This window comes from Ursus arctos, unplaced genomic scaffold, assembly GCF_023065955.2.
Source record: "Ursus arctos isolate Adak ecotype North America unplaced genomic scaffold, UrsArc2.0 scaffold_5, whole genome shotgun sequence".
Classification (NCBI taxonomy): domain Eukaryota; kingdom Metazoa; phylum Chordata; class Mammalia; order Carnivora; family Ursidae; genus Ursus; species Ursus arctos.
The window spans coordinates 66,823,584-66,850,225 of NW_026623067.1; the positions used below are offsets into that span (position 1 = coordinate 66,823,584).

Below are 26,642 nucleotides of genomic sequence, written 5' to 3' on the forward strand. Positions count from 1 at the left end.
TATCATTGAGACAGGGAATATATGAAGGCAGAGGGGAAAAAAAGTAAAGAATATTTATTTTTGCAAATAGGCCATTAGATGTGGCTAGCTGATATCTGAAAATAGAAATCTGAAATTCAGGAGAGAATCCAGGCTATAGAAAAGAGGGAGAAGAGAAAGCAGCCTTACATGTACTGTGAGTTGGTTATTCCCCTTGGTCTTTTACATATAATATCTCCAATAATGATTACATAATTTCACCATTTCACTGAGAGAACTGAGTCACTGAGGTTTAGGTACCTAGATTAGTACCCAGGTTTGGGAGTATTATCTACACAGGAAGCCTGGGGGAGATTACAGGAAAGTGGGTCAAGAAGATAGCAAAGATCATATTCAAGAGGCAAGGAAAACAGAACACTAAATAGGAACAGACATCTTTAAAGCCAGCCAAGAATACAGTACCATGGAGGTGGAGGCAGGAAATGCCAAGAAGTAATGGACTGTTGTTCATGTTCAATGCTACAGAGAAAACTAACTAGATTTATCTTCAAACTACTGAATTTTGCCTTTAAATGGTTAACTTGTGAGGGGAAAAAAAATGAGAAGTACTCGGCTTTTAATATATTAATATTCTGCAGAACATTAAGCTGAACAAATCTCAAAGATGGGGTATTTTATGAGCATTATACCTCATGTTTGCCTGAATTAAAATCTAGGGAATTAAGTAAATACTACCACTAGGCATATTTTTTTATTTCTTCAGATAAAAAGTCTCTAGCAAAGATGACCCAACAGATGTTGAAGGAACCCCTTAACAGGCCTAAATCATATAGGTAAATTAATTCCACAAATTGCTCTCAAAAGGAATTTGAATCTCAGTGCTGATTTTGGTGTGCCAACAGCACATGTTCCTGGTGGGTCGTAATGCTTAATGAGATGCATGGGAACCTCTGAATTGGATGAATATTCAAAGGGATCTTCAGGGAAATCCTGAATTAGAATGCACTTCAATAATTTAATTGAAAGGTCACCTAGGTGAGTGACTTACAAAATCTATCACATAATGGAAGCCTTGTACTCTCACAAGTGGCCATTAAAAACTTTCAGTCAAGGGCTCATCCCATTTCTAGACTTTTGAGAAGACATTATTCTTTACTTTTAAAAAAGTATCAACATTTCTCTAAAAAAATACTCATTTTACATAACTGAAGAGAAAATACTTGAATATCTTGTATTACCTATCTTGGAAAAGAGGCAACATTTCATGCAAGGAAAGTACACGTCCGTAGATACATTCTTTTAAAAAAAAAATTGGATCATTACATGCTTTTGCCATTCCTTAGACATGATCAACAATTCTTATGGATACTGGATGCCATCATTAGAAAACAGGTTTGCTTTCCCTGTTTGTTCCACAGAGATTTCCATCTTTGTTGCTCTCTACTTTTATTACTTTAATTCTAAAATAGCTAATGAAAGCAAAACATCAAACATAATTTTACTTAAATAATGTTCATGGCATTTATTGGACACAGTGAATATACCTAATAATCATTATTACAAAATTTATTTAAAATGCTTCATTAGAAAATAATTACTTGTCCAAGCAAAACTACACATTTATATGACCTTGCTAGTCAGAGTCACTTTCCATGTATCCCTCTATATATCCATTGAAACTAACAATACAGAACACAACCAATTTTAAAATATGTTGAATACTGTCTGTCCTAATTATATTTGGTACAGAAAACATTTTATTTTCATCAAAATGTAGATAAAACTACAACTGGAATTTTTGCCATCAGAATAATTAATATATTTTTATAACTAAGTTCCATGTTTTTGATGTTCAGCTCATTTCTAAATTATAAAATTTTTTCCTTTTCTTGAATTCTTTTTTGAAATCTGCATGCATCTCTATTAAATGCCTAGTTTTAGTCATTATCTAATTAGTTTCTATCTCTGTCTACATGCAAACTGCCTTTTCCTTGCCTGCTTGAGTTCCAATTAACATGGGGATACATCAGTATCCTTCAAAGAGTCTTATGCCTTCTTTTAAATAGCATATTAGTGATCTCAAAATCATTCTTAAAATTCTCTTTCTTCTATTGTGACCATTTTTTAAGCATGAGTTAATTGGCCCGAGGCCAACTATCAGAAAATGGCTGCATGACCTAAAACGGAAATGTTACTTTTGCATATCTTTAAATGCAATGTGCCCTATAAGTAGCCTTGGAAATTAAACCAATAACTTTTTACTCAGTCATGAATATATGTTTATACATCTCTGCTTCCCACTTTTTTCAGGAAAGTTTTTAGATAGTCCCAAATTATGTGAAATAGCTAGAAACATTCAAATTACCAACAAAAATAAGGATGGGCAGTAATCTGACAAGGAGCAAGAAAAACAATGAAGTCAGATGTGTCACTGTAAAACTGCATCTTGTCCACAGAGGCCATGTGAAATGTGTAATAGCCATAATATTTAAAATCTTATAAAGAAGCTGGGTCCACTTGAAGAATTTGACTCTTTAATGACAGATGGTGAACACTAAAGCTATTCTCAATTTCTATCAATCATGGGGTAAAAACACTGGCAGTGCTATAACACTCGGCAACAGAAAACACATATTTATTGACTAGCCAGTTCATGGTAAATAAAGTGGAAGAAATTACATTAAAATGTTTTCCTGACACATCTTTTTTTTTTTTTTTTTTTTTTTTTACAGCAATCTACTGGCATTTTCTGCTCTACTCAACATGATGATTTCCCAGGAGTCATTTTGACATCATAGCGAGACACTTGGTTCTTGTTACTTGAATCTAGAAAGACCTTAGATTTGTTCCTAAGCCCATTCTAATTCACCTTTTAGCATCACTCCTTTCAAGGGACATTGCCTAGGTGTAAAAAAATATTATTAGCTTGCCAAGATGATTTACATGTTAAAATGATCATGAAAGTGACATTTAAAGTAGTAATAGTTTTAAAATTCCTGTATTCATTACAGTAAGATCAAGCTTTAGCTCCCAATTTGCTAAAATGAATTTGGACAAAAGACTGTTCTCATTTACCACAGTAAATATTTGTTTTCTATTCAAAACAGATCATCCATATTTAGCTGATTTCTTCTGCCAATAAATCATAAAACTGAAATGGAAATAAGGTAAGGTTTAATTTTATGTTTTCTAATTCTGTGTTACTCTAAGCTGACTGGGTAAAACAAAGGCATTTAGGTTTCTATAATCTGCGGTTCTGCTTTTCGTTCTCCTGGCCTTTACAAATTAATACATTCAGCATTAAAGTTGGAGACTCTATAAAATAGTAAACAATTATAAAATTATGTCAAAATATTTAAGAAGAAATCCGTGAATATTACTTTTCTTCTTTAAAATGAAAAGAAGCTACTTTATAACGTGGTCATAATATTGATTATCTCTATTTTTTTCTCTCATCAGATGTTTCACAAACATACATAAGTTTAAAATATATTATAGTTGTTATCTAATTTTGTTACCTAGAAATCATTTCTTTGAACATAAACAATTTCCACTTATTCTGAGGTTAGCTTCACCTTTACTGAATTATATTGGCTGAGGTTTTGACAGTACCTGCAGGCTTTATGAATGCTATCCATGTTGTTTTATTGAGTAAACTAGGATCTCATCATTATATTTTTATGACTAATTTTTTAAGTATAAGATATCAGAAAGTACAAAATATCAGAAGTGCAAGAAAAAATATTCTACCAACTCTTGTGAATCTTTCATTATACATTAACATGTTCATTTACCTAAAACTTTCAGGTCCAGAAAATAACAAGCTAATTCATTTTACATTTATTTACCACACCTTACTTCAGCTGCTATAGTAGGATGAATAGTGTTCCCACAAAAGATAAGTCCACAACCAAATCCCTGGAACCTCTGAATGTTACCTTATTTGAAAAAAAGATCCTAATTAAGGATCTTGAGGTGAGATCATCCTAGAGTACCTGAGTGGGTCTTAAATCCAATGATAAGTGTCCTTATACTAGAAAGAGTGAGAGAAGTCACATACTGAAAAGGAAAATGTAATGCCAATGTGGGGGCAGAGACTGGAGTGATGTGGTTATAGCCAAGGAAGACAAGAAATGCTGACAACCACCATGAACTGGAAGAGGCAAAGGAGGATTCTCCCCTAGAGCACTCAGGGGGAGCACGACCCTGATGACACCTTGATTTCAGACTTCTGATCTTCAGAACTGTAAGAGAATAAATTTGTGTTGCTTAATATCACCAGGGTTATGGTAATTGGTTATGGGAACACTGGGAAACTAATACAGCTATAGATAATCAAAGTGATTAGAGAATGATATAGATCAAGAAAAGTGACTTACATAGTTGTAATTTGCACAAATCCAGTGCCTGCATATGGGTACTATGATACAGTTTACATATTTTCTATATTTGAAAAGCACCATTCATTTGATTGATCGTTCTCCCTCCTCTCTCTCTCTCTTTCTCTCTGTTTTATGATCTCAACAGGTGATAATACTTCTAATGATATTATGTAGAGATCAGGAAACAGGTATTCATCCCTGACTGCTTTCAGTATTGTTGGGAATGCAATAGAAGGATGACTCACAGTTAAGAGTGAGTCCCCAGCCCAAGTGGAAAAACAACCATAATCCAGAACATAACAAAGGAGCTAAAATCCCTTTAAGGATAGAAACTATTGCCTCTCCACACCTCATGAATGTGAAAGATGGATAAGTTTTGGAGATATGATAGGGAAAGAAAAGCATGCTCTAGACAGAAAATTGTGAATTAAAGCTTTGAAGTAAGAATGAGCACAGCATGTATGACTTGTAATAGAGGAGGCTGTTATCTCCTAGGGAGAAGAAACATGGCATGATGGCATGATAAAAACTAGGTACAGGTTTCATGAGTAAAATGAAAGAATGCCTTAAGGGACCAACTTTTGTTGGTTCCCTCATTTCCAGAATAAGAATAAAATTAGTGTGATCACTGGGTGTTATACACAACTGATGAATCATTGAACACTATTATCAAAAACTAATGATGTACTATACAGTGGCTAACTGAACATAAAAAAAAAATTAGTGTGAATCAATAGTTTTATTCCTCAACCTCCTACCACCAACCCAAGCATCAGGGAGCACAGAGTATTTCGAAGATGGACAAAAAAGAGACTGGAAATATAATCACTTTTGAAAACCCAAGTTATTTAAAAATATGCTAATCTTCCTTTCCTACAGCTCTATGAATTCTCAGCAATCTTGAAAGTTAGATATATCTTGAAAGAAGTTACTGTGACTGATGTTGAAGAGGTTACTGCCTACATTCTCTTCTAGGATTTTGATGGATTCCTGTCTCACATTGAGGTCTTTCATCCATTTTATGTATGGTGTAAGGGAATGGTCCAATTTCTGTATGTAGCTGTCCAATTTTCCCAGCACCACTTATTGAAGAAACTGTCTTTTTTCCACTGGATATTTTTTTTCCTGATTTGTCAAAGATTAGTTGACCATAGAGTTCAGGGTCCGTTTCTAGAGTCTCTATTTTGTTCCATTGGTCTATGTGTCTGTTTTTGTGCCACTACCATGCTGTCTTGGTGATTACTGCTTTGTAACGTAGCTTGAAGTCAGCAAGGGAACATAGGCAGTAACCTCTTCAACATTGGCCACAGTAACTTCTTTCAAGACACGTCTCCAAAGGCAAGGGAAACAAAAGTGAAAATGAATGTTTGGGACTTCATCAAAATAAAAAGCTTCTGCACAGCAAAGGAAATGGCCAAGAAAACTAAGGGCAACCCATAAAATGGGAGAAGATATCTGCAAATGACATTACAGATAAAGGGCTGATATCTGAGATCTATAAAGAACTTCTCAAACTCAACACTCAAAAAACAAATAATCTAATCAAAAAATGGGCAGAAGACATGAACAGACATTTCTCTAAAGAAGACATACAAATGGCAAACAGACAAATGAAAAAATGCTCAACATCACTAGTCACCAGGGAAATACAAATCAAAACCACAATCAGATACTACCTTACACCAATTAGAATGGCAAAAATTAACAAAACAGGAAACAACAAATGTTGGCAAGGATGTGGAGAAAGGGTAACCCTCTTACACTGTTGATGGGAATGCAAGCTGGTACAGCCACTTTGGAAAACAGTATGAAGGTTCCTCAAGACGTTAAAAATACAGGTACCCTACGATCCAGCAATTGCACTATGTATTTACCCCAAAGATACAGATGTAGTGAAAAGAAGGGGCACATATACCCCCAATATTCATAGCAGCAATGTCCACAATAGCCAAACTGTGGAAGGAGCCAAGAAGTCCTTCAACAGATGAATGAATAAAGAAGATGTGGTCCATGTATACAATGGAATATTATTCAGCCATTGGAAAGGATGAATACCCACCACTTGCACGGACATGGATGGAACTGGAGGGGATAATGCTAAGTGAAGTAAGTCAAGCAAAGAAAGACAATTATATGGTTTCACTCATATGTGGAACATAAGCAATGGCTCGGAGGACCATAGGGGAAGGGAAGGAAATCTGAAGGGGGAGAAATCAGAGAGGGAGATGAACCATAAAAGACTATGGAAACCAGGAAACAAACTGAGAGTTTCAGGGGGGAGGGGAGAACAAGGTGATGGGTATCAAGGAAGGCACATGTTGCAATGTGCACTGGGTGTTATACGTTAATTAATGAATCATTGAACACTACATCAAAAACTAATGATGTAGTATACAGTGGCTAACTGAACATAATAATAATAATGATAAAAAAAAAAGAAAGTTAGACAAATTCCTTGAGTGTTCTGCCTAAAAATTATCAGTCTAAGGCTTGGCATATCATAGGAACTCAACATGAATCAGAATTGTCAGTGGTTTCTTGATGATCTTATAAATAAAACTTAGTGTAAAACAATGTGTTTAGATAGGTGAAGGTGCAGAATGTTAAAATTCTGGGGGATAAAAATCCCTGTCTGTTCACTTTCTAATTATTCTTATCTTAGCTTTGTTTATATTAGTAGCTCAGTACTTGCATAATTCCTCCCACTCCATTTTTCAAAGCTAAGTTATGGGATGAAATGGTTTCAGAGTGCCTCCGTCTCGGACAGGCATCATGATGTCCTCTGTAGAACATCTAAAGCCCTGGCACAAACCACTGGTGGATATGTACAGTGGGTTTTATTCTTTGTTTTTATTTTTGAGAACTGGATTGTTGGTTCTTTTCCAAAAGCCTCTGGTAAGCTTTTGAAAAAATTAACAATGTTATTCAAATTGGATAAAAAAACTGGATATTGTTTAAATTAGATTATTTTTTTAAGTGTTTTTTTGTATGGTATTATGTTAGTCACCATACAGTACATCCCTAGTTTGATGTAAAGTTCCATGATTCATTACTTGTGTGTAACACCCAGTGCACCATGCAATATGTGCCTTCCTTAATACCCATCACCAGCCTACTGGATTAAGATGTGGTCCATATATACAATGGAATATTACTCAACCATCAGAAAGAACGATTTCTCAACATTTGCTGCAACATGGACGGGACTGGAGGAGATAATGTTTAAATTAGATTAAAAAAATACTGGATATTTTCTTGTTTAGATTTATGTCTAGAGAAGCAGAGAATTAGATATGAATAGATATAGATATTATTTTAAGCATATCACTTAAATTGGATAAAAAATACTGGGTATTTCTCATTTAGACTTCTGTTCGGTGAAGCAGAAAATTAGCTGAATAAATAGGGAACGAACCTCTAAATCTTGGAGTATTCTAGCAGTTGAAAGTCTGTTTTGGGTAACCATCTTTTCTTAAAAAAAAGTACATCCCCAAAATGTACTATGCCCAGGTACATTTTATTTTTAAATGTGCTACTCAAAGTCCACTGGTTATGGTTGCTGTCAAGTTTGAGGCTTCTTAAAATCACCGCTGCAGTTTCCACACCGTAATTACTAACAATGGCTGAATTACCGACATTGTTAGTACACCACCCTGGAAGAATCACTAAGCACAACACATTTACTCTAGTGCAACAAGAGCAGAAAAACAAAGACCAATACCAAGGGATTTCAGTAATTTTAAAGCATCTTTAAGATTCTTAGCCAATTATTAGTGTTATCCTTTATTTATTTCTTAAATGGGGAAATATATCTATCGTCACCCCCCTATTTTGTTTTATAAAGAAGAACTGTGTATATTTTTGGGTTGATAGTGCTTTAAAATCAGTATAAAATCAGTATGGCTAACTTTATTCATTAATTCAATCGTAAAACAAGTATTTATTAAGCATCTACCATATACCAAACATCGTTCTAGTAGCTGGAAAGATTCAGTAGTGAATAAAACAGACTAAAAAATCCCATGCCTCAGAATTTATATTCAGCCTGGATAGACAACAAAGAAGCTATATATGTGGTCTTCAGACAGTGCTAACATTAAAAAGTAAAGCAGACTAGGAGACCTGACAAGGTGGAAAAGGTGTGACCGTTTTAGAGACAAAGAGAAGGCCTTCCTGAGAAGAAATCTTTGATCAAGACAGGAAAGATGTGATGGAGTAGTCATGCAGACACCCTTGGGGGAAGCCACCAGAAGGATCTGTGAGTGCACAGCCCTGCCTACGATGGGCATGTGCCCAGGGTTTGTGCTGGTTTTACAGAAACGAAAAGGCAGGGTGGCAGTCTTAGAAAATGCATCCAGGGGGTAATGGAGAAGGGTACAAATTATATCCAGTTTCCATCCTGAGCAACTGGGATGGAGAAGACTGTAAGAGCTGTTAGATCGAGGCAGACTATTTTTTTAAATGCAAATAGTCAATATGGATTAAGGCAGTCAGGTGGATTTTCATTTCCTATTTTATGCTTTAAAAAATATATCTACAAGGTCCATAAATTACTATAGTACTCAGACCATCATTTAAAATGATAGGTAAAATTTTGCATGCTATTAGGTTCTGTTTTATAATGTATGCATAAAAATTGAATAACTGTGTATTGCTTTTACAATTGAAAGAAATGTTATTTAAATCTGTTTATAAGTGAATAAAAAGACAGAATTTGCCGAAGTAGAATGAGCACAAGTTTTCCCAGGGAAAGTTGAATTTGAATCTTGCTTCTGTTACTTGTTAATTATATAACTTTGAGCATATTTCTTTATGTTTTAAAATTCAGTGTTTTTCTTACTAGAAGTAAGAATATAGATAGACAGATGATACATAGATAGATTATACGTGTATATATATATTTTATCTTTAAAGCTGTATTGCTTTATTGTAAAAATTAAATAAAATACTGTACACCGAACACTCCACAAATTGCCTGACAATCAAAATAATAATAATAATAATAATAATAATAATAACATGGCAAACAACACTGATGATAATGAAAGTAAAAATAACATTTAGATTCCCTGTACTTATTATAGAATGTGCATGATGTGGTAAGCGCTTTAATGTATCATCGTATTTGATCCCTGTATCAAACCTCTATGGTAGGCATTATTATTATCCCATTTTACAGATGATGAAAATGAAAGCTACAAAAGGAAAATACTTTACAAGCAGGAGATAGCTATTTATCTGAAGACAAAGGCACTAAAAGCATAGGTTCAGGCCTGCAAGTCCATGGAGTTTTATCTTACCCATCATGAACCAGAAAGTTTAATGACTTCCTTGAGCCCACAAATCCCTGGAATAGGAAATTAATACTTCTCAGTGCTCTATTTGGATTAAACTTTGAGGTGAAACTAGAGACAGCAAAAAACTGGGCCAGACAATTGGAGATGTCCTTAAAGATACATCCAACTAGTGTAGGGAGGATTAAAAATTAAAGAAGCTCAAAGTCTACGTGTGTACAGACAGTGGGGCAACAAGCACATGATTAAATGTTAGAAATTCTGCTTATCTGTTTCTCTGGAAATAGCTTTATTGAGAATTAAAATATTTTACATTTACATGATTTTTATTCGCTCTCTATGATGGCTATACTTTATGTGTAAATATGGCTAGACTATGGTGTCCAGTTCCTTGGTCAAATACTAGTCTAGATGTTGCTGTGGAGATGCTTTGTAGCTGTCTACAATCAATGGACTTTAAAAAAGCGGATTAGCCTCCATGATGTGGGTGGGCTTCATCCAATCAGTTAGGTAAAGGCCTTAGGAGTAAAACCTGAGGTTCCCCTGAGAAGAAAGAACTTTGACTCAAGACTGTAACATAAAAATCCTAAGTTTCCAGATGACCTGGCTTGCCCTACAGATTTGGGACTTGCCAAAGCCTACCTACAATCATGTGAGTCAATTCCTTAAAATAAATCTCTTTGGACTATGTAGTTTATGTATTTATACACATACACACATATGGTTTATTGATTGATAGGGAGAGAGAGTGAGCAGGAGTTGGCCGGAGGGGCAGAGAGAGAGGGAGAGAGAGAATTTTTTTTTTAACTTTTCACTTATTTTATTTTGTAAGTATATGCCATATGCCCAACACGGGGCTTGAACTCACAACCCCAAGATCAAGAGTCGTGTGCTCTACCAACTGAGCCAGCCAGGTGCCCCTCTTAAATTTTCATTTTAAATTCCATTTACTGGCTATTTGGCTGCTGTTTTCAGGACTTTTTTTTTTTTTTCTTTCTTTCTTTCTTTCTTTCTTTCTTTCTTTCTTTCTTTCTTTCTTCTTTCTTTTTTCTTTCTTTTAATTTTATTATGTTCAGTTAGCCACTGTACAGTACATCATTAGTTTTTAAAGTAGTGTTCAATGATTCATTAGTTACATGTAACACATCACAGTACGTGTCCTCCTTAATACCCATCACCCTGTTATCCCCTCCCCCACCCCCTTCCACTCTGAAACCCTCAGTTTGTTTCCTGGAGTCCAGAGGGGAGAGAGAGAATCTTAAGCAGGCTCTACACTCAGCGCAGAGTCTGATGTGGGGCTCGATCTCATAACCCCGAGATCAGGACCTGAGGCAGAATCAAGAGTCAGATGCTTAACTGACTGAGCCACCCAGGTGCCCCCATATGGTTCTGCTTCTCTGGAGAAGCCTTACTGACACACTTTCCACTTCCATTTATATACCTTTATGACCATTTTGTTTTTAATTTGATGCTTTTTCAGTATTTGAGCTTAACATTAACTTGGGTTTCATTTTTGGTTTTTCTCCCAGTATTCTAAAGGTCAACAGCACAAAATCTATTATTAATTGAAAAAATATGAAATTTCTACAAATGTTAAATCAAAATTTTATTTACACCTCTGGAGCTATTTTTCAACATTATGATGGAAGTGAGTTTCAAAAATTGAATTTTTAAAGCTGCAGCAACATACATGAAAAGATTAAATCACATTTTTCCCCCAAGCTTAAAAAGTTTACTAAATTTGAATGGCCATTTTCTAATATTCTGAACAAAATTATTATGTTTTGGCTATAAGTTCATGATAAAAAATGTTCATCTATAATAAGATAATATCAGCCTGGGTTAAACTAAGTAATGACAGTATCTAATACTCTCAGGATTTTCTGGACAATGAAATTTAACATGATTGGCATTTTTTGAAATGTAGGAGAGGAAGATTACAGTCAGCTGCATGTAAGAACTAGAGTTGAGTAAACTTACTAGTTTCTGTAGAAACAGATCATTAAAGAAAAAAAGAAAGATCAGTTCAATACAGATAATACATGTACACAGTTTTGGCAAGCATAAATATATTTTTAAGCACATGAGAGAAAAATAAAGTATACAGTGGAGTTGAGATTTTAAAAATTCATGATGTAAAACACTGCAAATATGAATAGACTTTAGTATTACTGAGATGTGTATTGAAGTTATTTCTGAACAATCAGATTTCTCAAGTCTCCTAAGAATTTTTACAAAATAATATGAAAAACATACCAAAGTGTAGAAGAACTAAGAAAGTAGTTAAAAATGACAAAGAGGTGTTATAACGGTTACTTAGTAGCTTTACTGATCATTGACCTAGTATGTATTTCCCCGTCTCTTCCAAAAGAGTATCCAGATTCTTATTCACATATCTGCCCCTTAGCTCCTGATCCTGAGAGAAAGCAGAAATTAACTTCATGCTCCAGGGGAAGGGCTTGAGTAGCTGGTTGTTTCAGAGGGATGGCAGAAGGGATCTAAGCCTGTCCAATTAGAGTGGATCTCAGGACTTTTGCTTTCTTTGCCCTCTCTGGACATGGATAAAGGTGCACATAGCCACAGTAGCTTTTGGCAGACATATCACCACCACAAGGGAAACCAGTTTGAAACGAAAATAAATTTTATACTACAGAAGACAGAACAAAAATGTGGAAAGAGAAACAAAGCACAAATTTTTAGTGATATCATTGAGCTACTCATTATCAATTCTGTGAGCCAATAAAATCCCTTATTATTCAAGCAACATTAAACTGACTTTTCTTTTACAACTAAAGCATGTCACACAGGAGCACCTGGGTGGTTCAGTTGGTTGAGCTCCAACTTTTGATTTTGGCTCAGGTCATGTTCTCAGAGTCATGAGATCAAGCCCCTCATCAGGCTCTGCGCTGGGGGTGAAGCCTGCTTAAGAGTCTCTCTCCCTCTCTGCCCCTGCCACACAGCCCTCTCTCTTAAAAATGAATGAATGAATGAATGAATGAATGAATGAATAAATAAATAAATAAAAGCATGTCACACGATAACTGTGTTTTTTTTTTAAAGATTTTATTTATTTATTTGAAAGAGAGAGAGACAGCCAGTGAGAGAGGGAACACAAGCAGAGCGAGTGGGAGAGGAAGAAGCAGGCTCCCAGAAGGGAGCCTGATGTGGGTCTCGATCCCAGGGTCCTGGGATCATGCCCTGAACTGAAGGCAGACGCTTAACAACTGAGCCACCCAGGCGCCCCACGATAACTGTTTTTAGAATGTATGCATTGCTAGGTATTAACATATACTCCTGAAGAAATTATATCTTCAAGTTATGCTATGAAGGATTTTTTATTTCACTTATTTCTTGGCAATATTTTAACTTTAGTTCAAGTTAAGATTTATACTTTTTGGGGAGAGATGATAGATTATATATCTATATTCATAGAGTTACAAATGTATTATTTTTCCCTCTTGTGATTGTTTAATTCTTAAGCTTGTCTGAAGAGAAAGATATGGAGTAGGTAATCTCCCAAATTCCCTACTGGTAACATGATCCTATACTACAGTGAAGTTTATCTTAGTAAAAACATGAAAAAATACTATCTACATAAAACACATTTAAATAAGAACTATTTTTGTCTTACAGTTCAATATAATATCACACATCTATCAATAAAAAAAGTTTTGTCTCGTAAAAAAAAGTCAGCTGTAGTTGGTCTTTCGAAGCAATGATTTCTTCCTTATTCTATTGAGAATCTACAAATAGTGACTTTTGGTTTTTAGAGATCGCAGCAATAAACTTCTGGTTTTTATATGTAAGTACTTAATATTTAAGCCTCCTTAGCATATCTTTATGAACAAGAATATACTTGATAAAATAATTAGTAAAGTTGTTCCAGGCACTAGAGGGAAAATATGTCTATATAGAAAAGGAGAAAATTTGTAACAAATGTAAGGCGAACAAAAACGAGGATGCGAAGCTCTATGTCAGACCCCAAGGAAATAAAGTGCTAAGATCAGAATGCAAAAGCAACTCCTGTTCATTAGAGAATAATATGGTAAGATATTATTCCTTTTCAAAATGCATGGGATGTAGAATAATTTAGCAAAGTCAGCCATGCAGAACTGAATATCATAAAAAAAAACAGGAAAGAGTCTAAAAGAAATCTATAGCATAGTTAAGACAATCACAAAATTCACTATAAACAGAAGGGAAGCTTTTGTAGGGCCAAAATTAAATATTTTAAAATTTAGAGAAAAATATCTAATCACTCTGTGTACTGTGTTTAGCTGCAGAAATACGTAACATCTGTTTTAAACATATATATATACACACACACATATATATAACACACACACATATATACATATACATACATATATATACACATACATGGCTTATCCATATAACCATGTATGTATGGTTTATCTATAAAGTCATAAATATATATTTATACATGTAAAACTATAGTTGTAAACCTTTACTACTGCTAGTCAGTGTTCTTTTAAATATGTAGGTGATTGGTGTTGTGTGTGCTTCCTCAATGGCCAAGCTGGTCTTTTGAAAGATTAAACATATTGAAAGATGTGAAAGGAACCAGTGGAAATGATGATGCTCTGGTGTGCCCAATCACTATTGTATTCATCACTGATGGGCATCACAGAGGTCACAATGAGTTTATTATAAACTATTGTATCCAGGTGGCAATGTCTATCATCATTACCAAGTGGGATCAGATATTGATAGTCCTCAAATTAGTTTTACATTTAAGTAAACTATGAAATCTTAACTTTATAAACATAAAAAGAACAGTATGGCTTTCATAGTTTAGTGTTTTAACATAGCTGACTGCTAAAAAGATTCTTTCTTTTACTTTCACCTGAAAGTTCCATTTCTTCTAATCATAATTTTTTGTCATTATTTGTTAGCTCAATGTTAATAGCTACTTTTATATAAGCCCAAACCCAGTTCTTTAATATTAAAAAAAGTGACAAAACAATTAAAAATCTCTCCTTAGGCAAGAGAAGAAAAAAAATCAAGCTTTGTTTTTATGGTGGTAGGAATAAAACAGTAAGTGGTTTTGATTTTAGCCACGGTCCTACTGTAGAGCTATAAGATCCCCACAAGCCGGTTTTTGACCGATTTTGATCTCATTTAATAACATTTTTCATTTCTGGTCCTATTGTTATTCTTATAATGATTTCATCAACTTGATGAATAAATGGTATTTCTAGAGACATAAAATAATAGCTAATAAGACAAAATAAATTAAGAGGAATGAGAAATTTATGTGAGAATAAGCTTGATTTAATATACCTTATGGTTAATAAATTAAATTTTATATAGATTAGCTCATTTGTAGAAGTCAATTTTCTAATGCAAATGTCTTAATTTTTTAAAGGACATAGACAAAAGTATTGGTATAATCAGTTTATGAACCCTCTCCCTATTATGAACTTTAAATAAAAGATAAATGAATATTGGATTTGTGCAACTGAGTAGGAAGCAGCCACCGTCTTAACTTTATTAAAGAGTGTTATTTTTTGAAATTCAATATAAATATTATGTATCACCTTTCAAAAGTTGTAAACTGATTTCTTTTCAAAGTTATAAACTGATCTATATTTCACATGCTCGGATACACACACACTACACATTCCTAATAATTGCAAATCTTTGTTTTTAAAGGCATATTTATTAGGTCAAAGTCTGATGAATATAGTAGCACAGTTCTGAAACTACAAAGGAATAATTTATGTTACATTGTCATAAGCAGATTCTGAAGGAAATTTCAAAAGAGAGCTTCCAAAAACTATTTGAGCAATAGCAACATAATTGGATTTATATATCACCTTTAAAAATGATTCATTTGAAAGTACGGCATCTGTAGGGCCATTCTAAAAATATGAATCTCATTAGTTTGTAATTACTGGGATAACCTAGCTTGAAAAAATTTCTTGTATAGTTCATGGATGTGTTTTTTATACTCGATGAAATAAGATGTTTAAATATCTGAGCATAGGATTCAACTAAGATAAATAAAAAGGAGCTTTCAATAGTTACAGAAACAGGTGTTAGGTGGAACTGCCCTAGTAACTCAGATGATACAAAACATGTTCCTCTAGGCTAATGCATCCCATCAGAACCTTCAGAGCTGAATGATTAACAACCAGATGCTCTATATTCAATAACGGGATATATCCCCAGGAGGAGAAACACAGACGTGATGTATTATGCTTCCCCTCCACAAAATAACACAAAAAAAGCAGTACTTGCTTTTTTGCATGGCAATTTAGAAGTTCAAATAAGAGAAATTAGGCAAATTTGAATAAATAACACAGAAAAAAACTTAAAAATATTGTAAACATGGAAGTAGACTAGAGGGGTCAGTTATCTGTTTTGATAATGGCAGTCATAATAATTCTACATAAAAGGCTAATCAAATAGGCTCTATTGTAGAGAAAGGCCTATATCATTTTGTAGCATTGTAACACAAGTAAAACACTATCTAATATTTCATTAATTTTCTCAGAGTTATATTGTCTCTTTTTGATTTTTTTCACACTATTTGTTATTCCAGATAGAAACCTATTATTCTTTTTAGAAATAGTTCTGAACAATGAGAATTTGTCACATTGTGGAATTATAATTAATCCAATTCTGTGGGGTAAAAACAACCTAGATTTGTTATACAATATCCATACATTGCAACATTTAATAAATAGTATCATTTAATAGCAGTATACACTAGGGACCTGCACTGATGTCATGTGTAGATTTGTCTAAAAGAATCATTCTTAATTCATAATTCATATATTAACAACTAATAATGAGAAGCCTGTGACACCCCTTTTTCTTTATTATTTCTTCTCCTATTGAATTTTGAGGAGCAGCAGATCTCCTAATGGAAACATCCAAATAATTTAAAGACATTAAAGTATGTATTTGTAGGAGTTACTGTCCAACTATGCTGTGAATCTGAAGGCAGAATATAAGTCTGATAAAGATATTGAAGATATCATATAGGAACATATAAATGTTTAATTCAGGTAAAATTTGGGGGGGAAAAAGATTGCATTTCACTGATGAGTTAAACAGTATGGAGAAATACCAGGAAAGAAAGAAAAAAAAGAAAGAATGAAAAAATAAAGGACCATAAAATGAGTCTCAGCTTAGAAAAGGTTATTCTAGATAAATTCTGTTAATGGAAGAAGGTAAGAGTAGAAACAGAGAATTACTAACCATGTATGAAATAAATATATTCTGCATAACAACTTTAAATAAAAGATATATTTTGATAAATATTACTGAAGAAAAATATTACATAAACAGATAATAAATATTCATTTAAGAAAAATGTTGAAATAACTGGTGGCAAAAGTTACAAAAAAACCTAAAATATTAATAATCCACTTTCCACAACTATTCATATTCCTTATGAAACCAAGTTTTTACAAATCTCATAATAAATATTTTGTCAAAAGGTTTAATACTACACAATCATACTCCTTTTATTATATACTTTGATAACACTAAAAGAAAAACATTTAACTTCCACTGGCAGTTTTTACATAGAAGGAGTGCCTGCTTTCCTAAATGACCAATTTTCTCAGTGCTAATCTGTACATGAAAAATTTAGTTAAAATATTCCTTAAGAATACATTTGTTCTATTCTAAAAGTTGGTGCTAAAATCTCAACAAAAACATTGGTCACATCTAAAAACAAAAGTACTTTTTAACCATAATTTAGGCTTGATGATGTTCAGATCACTCTAAAGTAAAATAAATATTTAGAGAAAAAATATTCAGTTGCATTTACCAAAAGATTTTCTTACTAGACAAATAAATTATTAAAATAACTTTAAAATAATAAAATCACACCAAAAAATAGTTATATTATACTTAAATATCATTTACACTAGGTTAAAATTAATCCCCACTATGCAAAAATAGTAATTCTTCTGCAATGGTGCCAAAATTGTTTGGCAGGCAACAAAGCAAGGTGTGGGGTGTAAGATGGAAGAGGAATGAGCCTGGGCTAGAAAAGCATCTTGCTCATAAGGATTCATACAAAGAGAAAACTCAACTAAGGTTGAGAAATACAGAATCTTTGGGCAACTCTGTGAAGACTAATGCCTCAAGCAAGGGCAAAAAGAAGTCAGGAACTAGACAGAGGAGTCATATCCACAGAGGAGTCATAGCAACAGATGAGTTTGCTATTGAGTCATGTGATTAGATTGCTCCTAAAAATGGGCTACACAATACTGACTAGACTGGAAGAAAATGATAGGGAGCTCTTATCATCCAAATCATACTACAAACTAATGATATTATGAAAATGAAATTATTGAAAGTGTATCTAATTCTGTGATTCCGTTATCAAAGGAATTATGAGTATCATGCAATTAGGCATCCTTGGGATTTATGAAAGATATTTGTAAGACATCTACTTCGTTTTATTCCATTGATTTTTTGACCTTTCGAATTTACTTGTACAGGTAAAAATCTCCACCCAGTCACTTTTGAAGGAAGGTAGAAATCAGGAAGTCTGGAACCAGTGGAAATAAGTTAGGTCTATGAATTGAAATGATGCCTTGTATCTAAGTTTCAGTAACTGGGCTAGATTCCCCCCTCCCCATAAAATCAGGCTTCCTTTTGTCCATTGGTTTCACTAACCATTTCCTGCTCTTGTCTCTCAGACCTAACTCCTTTCCTCAACTACTTGTCTAAGAAGGAATCTAGCGCTGGGACCTGGTTTTCCTCTTCAGACCAGCCTCTGGCCCCTACATCTCAGGACCCGAGTTCTTTTTCCTGATGTCGCTGGTTGGCCTGAGTCTTTTATTTATTGCTAACCACAACAGCTGTGCTTCCTACTTTATCCTTATAAATGTGTCTGGTCTTTAGGCTCCTGGCCTTTCTCTTTGATCCGTCCCATTGTCCTAGAACCATGCTGAAGACACAATGCCTTCTCTACCATTAGCATTCTTCATGGTACTTAGTTCAAATCTGAGCCTGTGCTTGATAAATACTGGTGAGGTGGATGAGGAGCAGAGTTATGATGCCATGTTTCAGTATCACTAGTTCTAACTGTAAAAATTTGTTTTAAATAATGTGAGTGTTTGAGACAATATGGTTTTTATCCTTAAACTTAAGTGAATAGCATGTTTAGTGTCAGTTATGTATTTGATAATGTGGTATTTTATCATGGAAGTTCATTTTATCATTTTCCTTTTTTCATTCTGCTCCTTTTATTGTTTTTCTGCATTTTTATCATTTTAATTTTTCCTCCTCATTTTATTATTTTTGGCATTGTTCTTAATGTTTTAATTTTCTTGTTTCCTTATTCTTTAATGTTGATGTGGTATTTTATATTATGTTCTCCTCTGTGGTAGTTCATTTTCAATTCTTTTCTCTTGTTATTTAAGACTTATAACCAACATCATTTAATCTGGGACACCATAATGGGTCCCGGAAATAAAAAAGTCAATAAAACTATGTCAGTTTTTTGGTTGAAACCTGAAAAATACACTTCAAAGTGTGAAGGGTCCATTATTAAGGGCATTAAATTAAGTAGAAGTAATCTTAGCAACATACGAACTTTACCTGCTGAAGTTGGCTCTTCTTCATCTGATGCTATGAAAGAGGAAAAGAGGTGATGTGGGGACAGGGAAAGGGTGGGAGTGGATGGGGGTGGGGAGAAAGAGAGAGAGAAAAAGAGAAATTGAACATAAATATATTTCACATTTTCAAACATTGACTATAAGCTCCTGACTTGTACTTTTGTGACTACATTAGAAATCTGTCATTAGATAATTGGATAATGACAAATTAATGGGCATATACATTAAATTAACATTTACATACTTTTATACTCTAAAATACATATTGATTAGAAAAGACCATTCAGTTATCTGAATCTGGTCTTCCCTTCCTTTTTGCAAAGAAGATTGACTTTATTTGAGTGTAAATTACATAATTATTATGAATTATGTTGTTTAAAAATATAAATTGTATATGAGATAGAATATCCCATCATCACCATTTTGTGGGAATTTTCTATTAGCAAAGAGGAATCAAAAGGCATTGTTGATAGTAAAAATTTTATTCCATGAAGGAGACATTATAAATAAGATAGAGGTTACACGCAAACACTCTCAACTCACATGTACGACACACTTTAATATTCAGAAGTGGTGATTCTATGGTGAGGCCACAAGAACCTGCATTTTGAAGACTGACCCCAAGTGGTTTTGACACATGTGGTCTACAACCCACAAATGATAAACATGGATATCATAAAAGGAGAGGCCACAATATGAAAATACAACTTAGCCTAAAGAAATGGTTCAGAACCATGAATTTATATTAGAATGCCAAACTCTGGGCCCCACCTCCAACCAATTAAGTCAGAATCTCTTCCAATGGTACTAACTTCTAGCCAGGATTGAAACATTACTAGGTAATATCAATATAAGGTAACATGAACTATAACTCAAAGTGTGAACCATTCGGATTCCTGTTTTAAAAGGGAGGAATTAAAAAAATATTCCGGGGGGAGGGATCAGAGGGAAGAGAGAATATTAAACAGGCTCCACGCCCAGTGTGGGGCCCCATGCAGGGCTCAACCTCACAACCCTGAGATCATGACCTGAGCAGAAATCAAGAGTCGGACACTTAAGGGACTAAGCCACTGAGGTGCCCCAAGACATTACTAAATAACATCAATATGAGGTAACATGAACTATAACTCAAAGTGTGAATCAGTCTGATTCCTGTTTTAAAAGGGATGAATTTTTAAAAGAATCCAGACTCCAAGGGTAATAATATGCTATGTGTATGTAGGGGATTGAGCATGGTGGTTATAAGAGTGAAAAAAAGAATTTATCTGAAGTTGTTTCCAAAATTTTGCCTAGAATCTATCTCTTCACCTTTACACTAACAGACAGATTCTGTGAGGAGGTATTTCTGCTCTGGAAACAAATGCAGCTTACCCCGAATATCACCATTGAGTTATATGACACCAGCCGATATTACTTCATTTTATTCATGAAATTTTAAAATAAAAATTTACTCAGCTGAATTGCTTATAAAGGAGCTTTGTTTCCAGGTGATTCGTTAATCAAGGTATCACTGTGTAACCAGGGAGCAGTCTCTACTCTTTCCCATTAAGGTTACATCTGCACAGAGCATACCTCAGACAAGCTGACTTTGTGTCCTTACAGTATTTTCCTCTCACACTATTTGGCTTGTCTCCTTGGCACATGAAGGAATGAAGAGAGCAAACACAGTTGGCATGCATGGTGTGGAGAACATAAATATTTAAAAAGCTGTTTTCTGCTTTATCATGTCCAAAATATATCATAACATGTTCGAAGAGGAAAACTGTCAGTAGCTTCTAGGAATTCCCTTTTAGGAAAATACCATAAAGCCTTGTAGGTGCTGACTTAGATGGTCATTTTTAGTAGAAGTCTGGAGAGTCAAAATGGGAAAAACAAAACAAAACAAAACACCGCTTTATATGTGTGAACTCAATATATAAATCTATGATGAGATGAAAATTACTCATATTTGATAGGTACAGAGGTTCAGAGTGACTGAGCAATTTGTCTAAGGTCAATTTGAATTTGAGCTCATGTTAATGTGACTTTCAAACCAAACTCTTCCCACTATGCTTTACTGTCTCCCAAAGTGTTGATTCAGTATTCACTAAAAGAGAAAGAGAAAAAGGGGAAAAGGGTCATGGAATGAGGACTGGCTAGATCTCTGATAATGTTACTTCGACTTAAGCATAACGGGAAACAAAACAAAACAAAACAAAACAAAACAAAACAAAACAAAACAAAACAAAACTGGATGTAGGGACCAGGAAACTTCTTCAGGTCCCTTACAATCCAGAGATAGGTGAGATCTGAGGTATGTAGTTAAACTATCCTAAGCATGTGATGCCTAAAGAAGTAAGATTAGAAATGCTAAGATTTTATCCCTCCATTATATATGGATAAGCAAGAAACTTTAGGCAAGAACTAGCCAGCACAGAAGCAAAGACAATTCCAAACTTATAGAAGTCTTAGCAATTAGAACGTCTTAAAACCAAAGCCTGTGGGGCAAGCAATGCACCAACCTACACTTAAGCCTGCAACACCTAAAACTATCTTCATAACAGATTGACAAATTAGAGTCGGCAGATACACAAGTCTGCACAGAATTCTGTTCCTGTGCAACGTCTCCATAATGGTGGTTCCTCGTAATACAAAGACATCATTAAGCAATACTCACGCTATTAAAATACACACACACACACACACACACACACACACACACACACACATACTCACAAGGGCACACACATAAGGGTTAGTATTACTATTAATTCACTGTTGCAGTTATCTCTGGCAAAGATGGCCTTGTAGGTGGCTACATCACCAAACAGAGTACCATGAGCTATTAATAGGTGGCAGCTAGTGGCCCAAAGGTACAAATAACCCTCAAAGTAGACATTAGTGGTCTATTTAGTGACATTTAAGTGAAATAATTACCACGGAAGATAATGCCATGCTACACAAATGATTTTTCATTTTTCCTATTTGCTTCTTAGAATTCATGAAATCAACAAATCAAAAAAATATGTCTTTGTCACATGCAAGTTCCTCTAATCCTAGAAATTAAAAACACATGTACCAGGGCCCCTGGGTGGCTCAGTCAGTTAAGGGTCTGACTCTTGATTTTGGCTCGGGTCATGATCACAGGGTGATGGGATGGAACCCCGCATAAGGCTCCACGATTAGTACAGAGTCTCACTGAGATTTTTTCTCCCTCTCCCTCTGACCCCCCCTCATGCTCTCCCCATCTCTCTCTCAAATAAATAAATAAATAAAATCTTAACAACAACAAAAACAAACAAAAGACATGCACCAAGTGAAACAAAAGTAAACAAATAACTCTGTATTGCTCTGCCTGTTCACAACGCAGAAAGATGTACTGAAATGATGGTGACAGTAGGAAAACAGACAGTAAAAACATATATCTGATAAAGACAACTTAGTTCTGTGGTTCTCTCATTGCTCATAACCACCACCCTGGGTGTTCATTAAAATGCCCCAGATGTACTAAATTTGAATTTGGGTGTTAGTTCAGTCTTCTGCATTTTAAAGAAGTGCAGCAGGTGACTGTTATAAACACTAAATGTTGAGAATGATGGCTATACGTATCAAAATTTGTTGCAATAGGAAAGAGCCATGGGTGCAGTTTTTGAAACTGCAGCAGTAAATTAGCAGGCTTATAGGAAACCCTTCACAATGTGTACTGGGGTTGCTTCACCAGCTCTCAAAGCTCTTTCTCTTGTATCATCTTCAGTTTATTTGGATACCTACATCAATACATTGGGGGAAGATGATTTCTCCTGTGGATTTAGAGGGGAAGTTTATTTATACCTCAGAACTAAATAAATCTTTTCCATTTTCCTGCCCACCATTATTCGTCTAGGTAAAGCATATGACCCATTTGGGGACAGTGATGTGTAAGATCAAGTTTTTGTGTGCTTGCGTGAGGCGAGGATCTTGGAAAGGAGGCTTCCTCGATCTTCTGAGAAAGTGTCTGGAAAAAACCCTCCTTTTCTTCCCTTTAGACACAGACAGGAAGTCTGTGTTACCAGAAGTAAGCTGGCAGACATTTTGCAACCATGATGGGAGCCAGCTTTAGAAGTAAGCCAATCCTGCTCAAAGGCAGGATGGAAAAACAGAAAGAAATTAGATTACTGATGATATGGTTCAGCCACTAAGTCATATCTTTACCCAAATCCGGACCTTCACTTCTGAGGAAAAATACTTCCACTTTATTGTTTATCTAGTTTTAGTTGAGTTTTCTCTAATTTGCAACTACGTGACATTCTGCCACAACTATAACCAGTTTTGTTGTTGTTCCCATTTAAAATATATTAGAACACATAAGGAATTAATTATCTCTGAGGCAGGTGAGATGGAAAGTACATACGGCCTTGGGCGTTGCATTCAAAGGGCAGCTGCGCTTTCAGCACATAATTTTCCCACAGAGCTTAGGACCGCGTTTTGACACAATAAACCTACCCTGATTTTGAAGTTGGTTACTGTGTATTCAGGATGGTCTGACAGTGACATGTTCATGAACTGGGTTAGTAGGTGGCAGGAGGCGGCAACCTTTGGACTTCCTTTCTCCCTCCTTCCCTCCCTTTCTCTTTTGTTCCACAGTACCAACTGTCAAGTACAGTAACTACCCAAAACCTATGGGCTGTGTACTACACTGATACACATATGATATTAAAACCCACATATCTCTTCATTGGACAGGCTTTAGTTCTATACAGTATCAACAATTCTTATATCTCCTTTGTCTGTCTTATCCTTGGGTGTTTTAAGTGAACTTTTATAACCTGGAAATTCCATCCATTCAAAATAATTCTATACCCATTGTGGCTCACCATCAAATATGAATAGTTCATTATAAAAGATACAAAATGCATTTCTTAGCATGTTATAATCTATTTTACATATGGTTGTTACCCAATTCATATCGACTTAAGGATTGTTTTGTTTGCTGTATTATAAATCTAGTTAGTTATGTACCAAATATGCTCTGCAAGTTTGAAATTATCTTGTAATTCATTATTTACATAAACAAACAAGAAATATATATTTTTAAACTCTGAAAATATTTCAGAAGTTTTGATTCAATGGCAATGATTAAAAAAATGATATTTATGTATGATTATAAATGCTTGCCCAGATGATAAATGCTATAAATGTGAGTGTGTGTGTGTGTGTGTGTGTGTGTATTACTAAGGCAAAGAAGAGTAAATTATCATTTCAAATTTCAAATGAACTCAGTCATTTATAGGTTATAGAGTTGCTTCTGGAAGTATTCAGAGATGTATTTAGAAATAGGTTTTGGTTTATGTGGTTTTTGTTTTATTATTTGTTTGTTCATTTGTTTTTTGGCCAATGGCCCAAAGAGGACATGCCTCAGGACTTAAAAGTTGCCATTACCAACTTCTTCCTTGTGAAAATATAAAAAGGAATATTATTCTCTCCCGGCCAGCCAAAGACTTCAGACAGCAAATGATTTGGTCAGTTATACGCTCTCAGAACTGCACAATGTTTGGGGCACAATGAGAAACAACAGATAATGTCTGCACTGAAAGTACTCAGAGAACTACAAAGTCTTCTCTAGTCTATCAGTCTTTCACATGCATTTTGATTCCTGTGCTAAATTTGGAGAATGGCATTTTTTGAGTAATTAATAATATGTAATATATATAATTATGTACACATGTAGTTAGTATGTAAGCATATATTTGTATGTTTATTAGTCTCCTCCATTGGACCTGGAGTTTCATGAGGTCAGGGCTATGACTTTTTTGATCACCATTATAACTATAGTTTTAGAATAGAGTCTACAATGTTGTAGGCCTCAATAAATATTTGTCAAAGAAAGAAAACAATATAGATAAATATTTAATACACTCCTCTGTGTTGCTCAATAAAATTCAGCTGTTTCATTAAGCTACATTACTAGATTTATCAAAGAGAAAAACTTATGTCTTCATCTATGTTTTAGTTCCACAGATGTGTGTGTATATATGAATATATACACACACATAATATATACACATTCATACACACACATAATTATATATATACTGACTTATATGGCTATATAGTCATATAAGTCAGATTTACTTTCTTGGGGCAGGAGAGAAAAGGAATAATGGTTAAAAGGCAATGGTTGCTCTAATGACCATTGGATCATCTCATGAAAAAATAAATCTGTGATTTTAAACTAATTGAAAAAGCATCAAACTAATGCTTATTAACTATATAGATTCATTAAAATAGAACCACAAAATGCACTTTCTATGTTTAGTAGTGATATAGCTCACATGGGTTTCACAATCTAGTTAAAACAGTGAATCATGTTAACAGCAATTAGCAGTGCATTTGTGATTTTCTTGTTTTAGAAATAGGTACAATGGGAAAATAATTTAAAAAATGAATGGAAGCTTTAGTTTCATTGTTTTGCCACTGAGGTAAAAAATACATAATTTATAAAACTAAACCAGAGTATTGGGAAATTGGGAAGTAATATGACTCATCTACCACCTAGTATCAAAGAGACACTGGGGACATAATTAGGATACATTTTCCTGCTTAAAGGAAGCACTAAAGATCTTTAAGCTAGGTGATTTGACATTACAAAGGCCTTGTAATTCGATATTTCATTTATCTATTCAACTGCCCTCAATCCATTATTTATTCCATGTGTTCTGCTTCCCTATCCAAATTCATCCCACCCTTGCAGACTCAATTCAAGTTTCACCACCCTCAATACATTAGCATTTATTTTAGTCTCCAGATTTGTGTAGTTGTCCCATTTGATCCCCATTGACTTTTAAACTATAACCTAAAGCCAGTTTTAAAGAAAATAGCAATATTTTCCGGTCTTGTTCCCAAGCGGGACATTATCTACTATCCTTTATTTAGGGCAACAGTTACATTTTAATTTTGTACAGTGCACATAACTGGTATGCAGTGAATATTTTTGGAAAGCTGTCCAATTTTAGAGATGAGAAAATGAAGTCCAGTTAAGTGAATTTAATGTCTGTTTGTACAGTATTGTGAGCTATGTTAAGTAAGGATTCGTAATTAAACCTAAGATATCCTAAGAAAATTCATGAACAAATGGAAAGAAGAAACTTGAAAAGGATCAAGCTGATCAGCAGTTAATATGTATATGATTGCTCAGACTGCACCAATTTTAAGTAAAATTAATTCATAATCTTTTTGAAAATTTAATATGGGAGAGAGGAAATAGTTCTGCAAAGAGAATGCTGTGTTCTGTGATGAGGGAGGCCGTGCAGCAGGGGTTACCTGCACATCACATGTGACGTTCAGATGGTCACAGCACCCATATTATTTTGTTTCACAGCAACTGACACAAGGAAACTGATACCATCAGGTTCATGTTCCAT

The 26,642-nt window shown here is 34.4% G+C and overlaps 1 protein-coding gene across 2 annotated transcripts in view; it reads right to left on the minus strand.

The window, feature by feature from the left end:
• The window catches only part of EDIL3 (EGF like repeats and discoidin domains 3), a 398,882-nt gene that overhangs the window by 233,006 nt on the left and 139,234 nt on the right, over positions 1 to 26,642 (minus strand). Inside the window, exon 3 of one of the 2 annotated variants that reach the window (XM_026498663.4) lies at positions 19,247 to 19,276. The exons of the other annotated variant lie outside the window; for it this stretch is intronic. Coding sequence (XP_026354448.2) covers positions 19,247 to 19,276 — 30 coding nt within the window. The remainder of the gene's footprint in view (positions 1 to 19,246; positions 19,277 to 26,642) is intronic. 2 annotated transcript variants of the gene reach the window in all.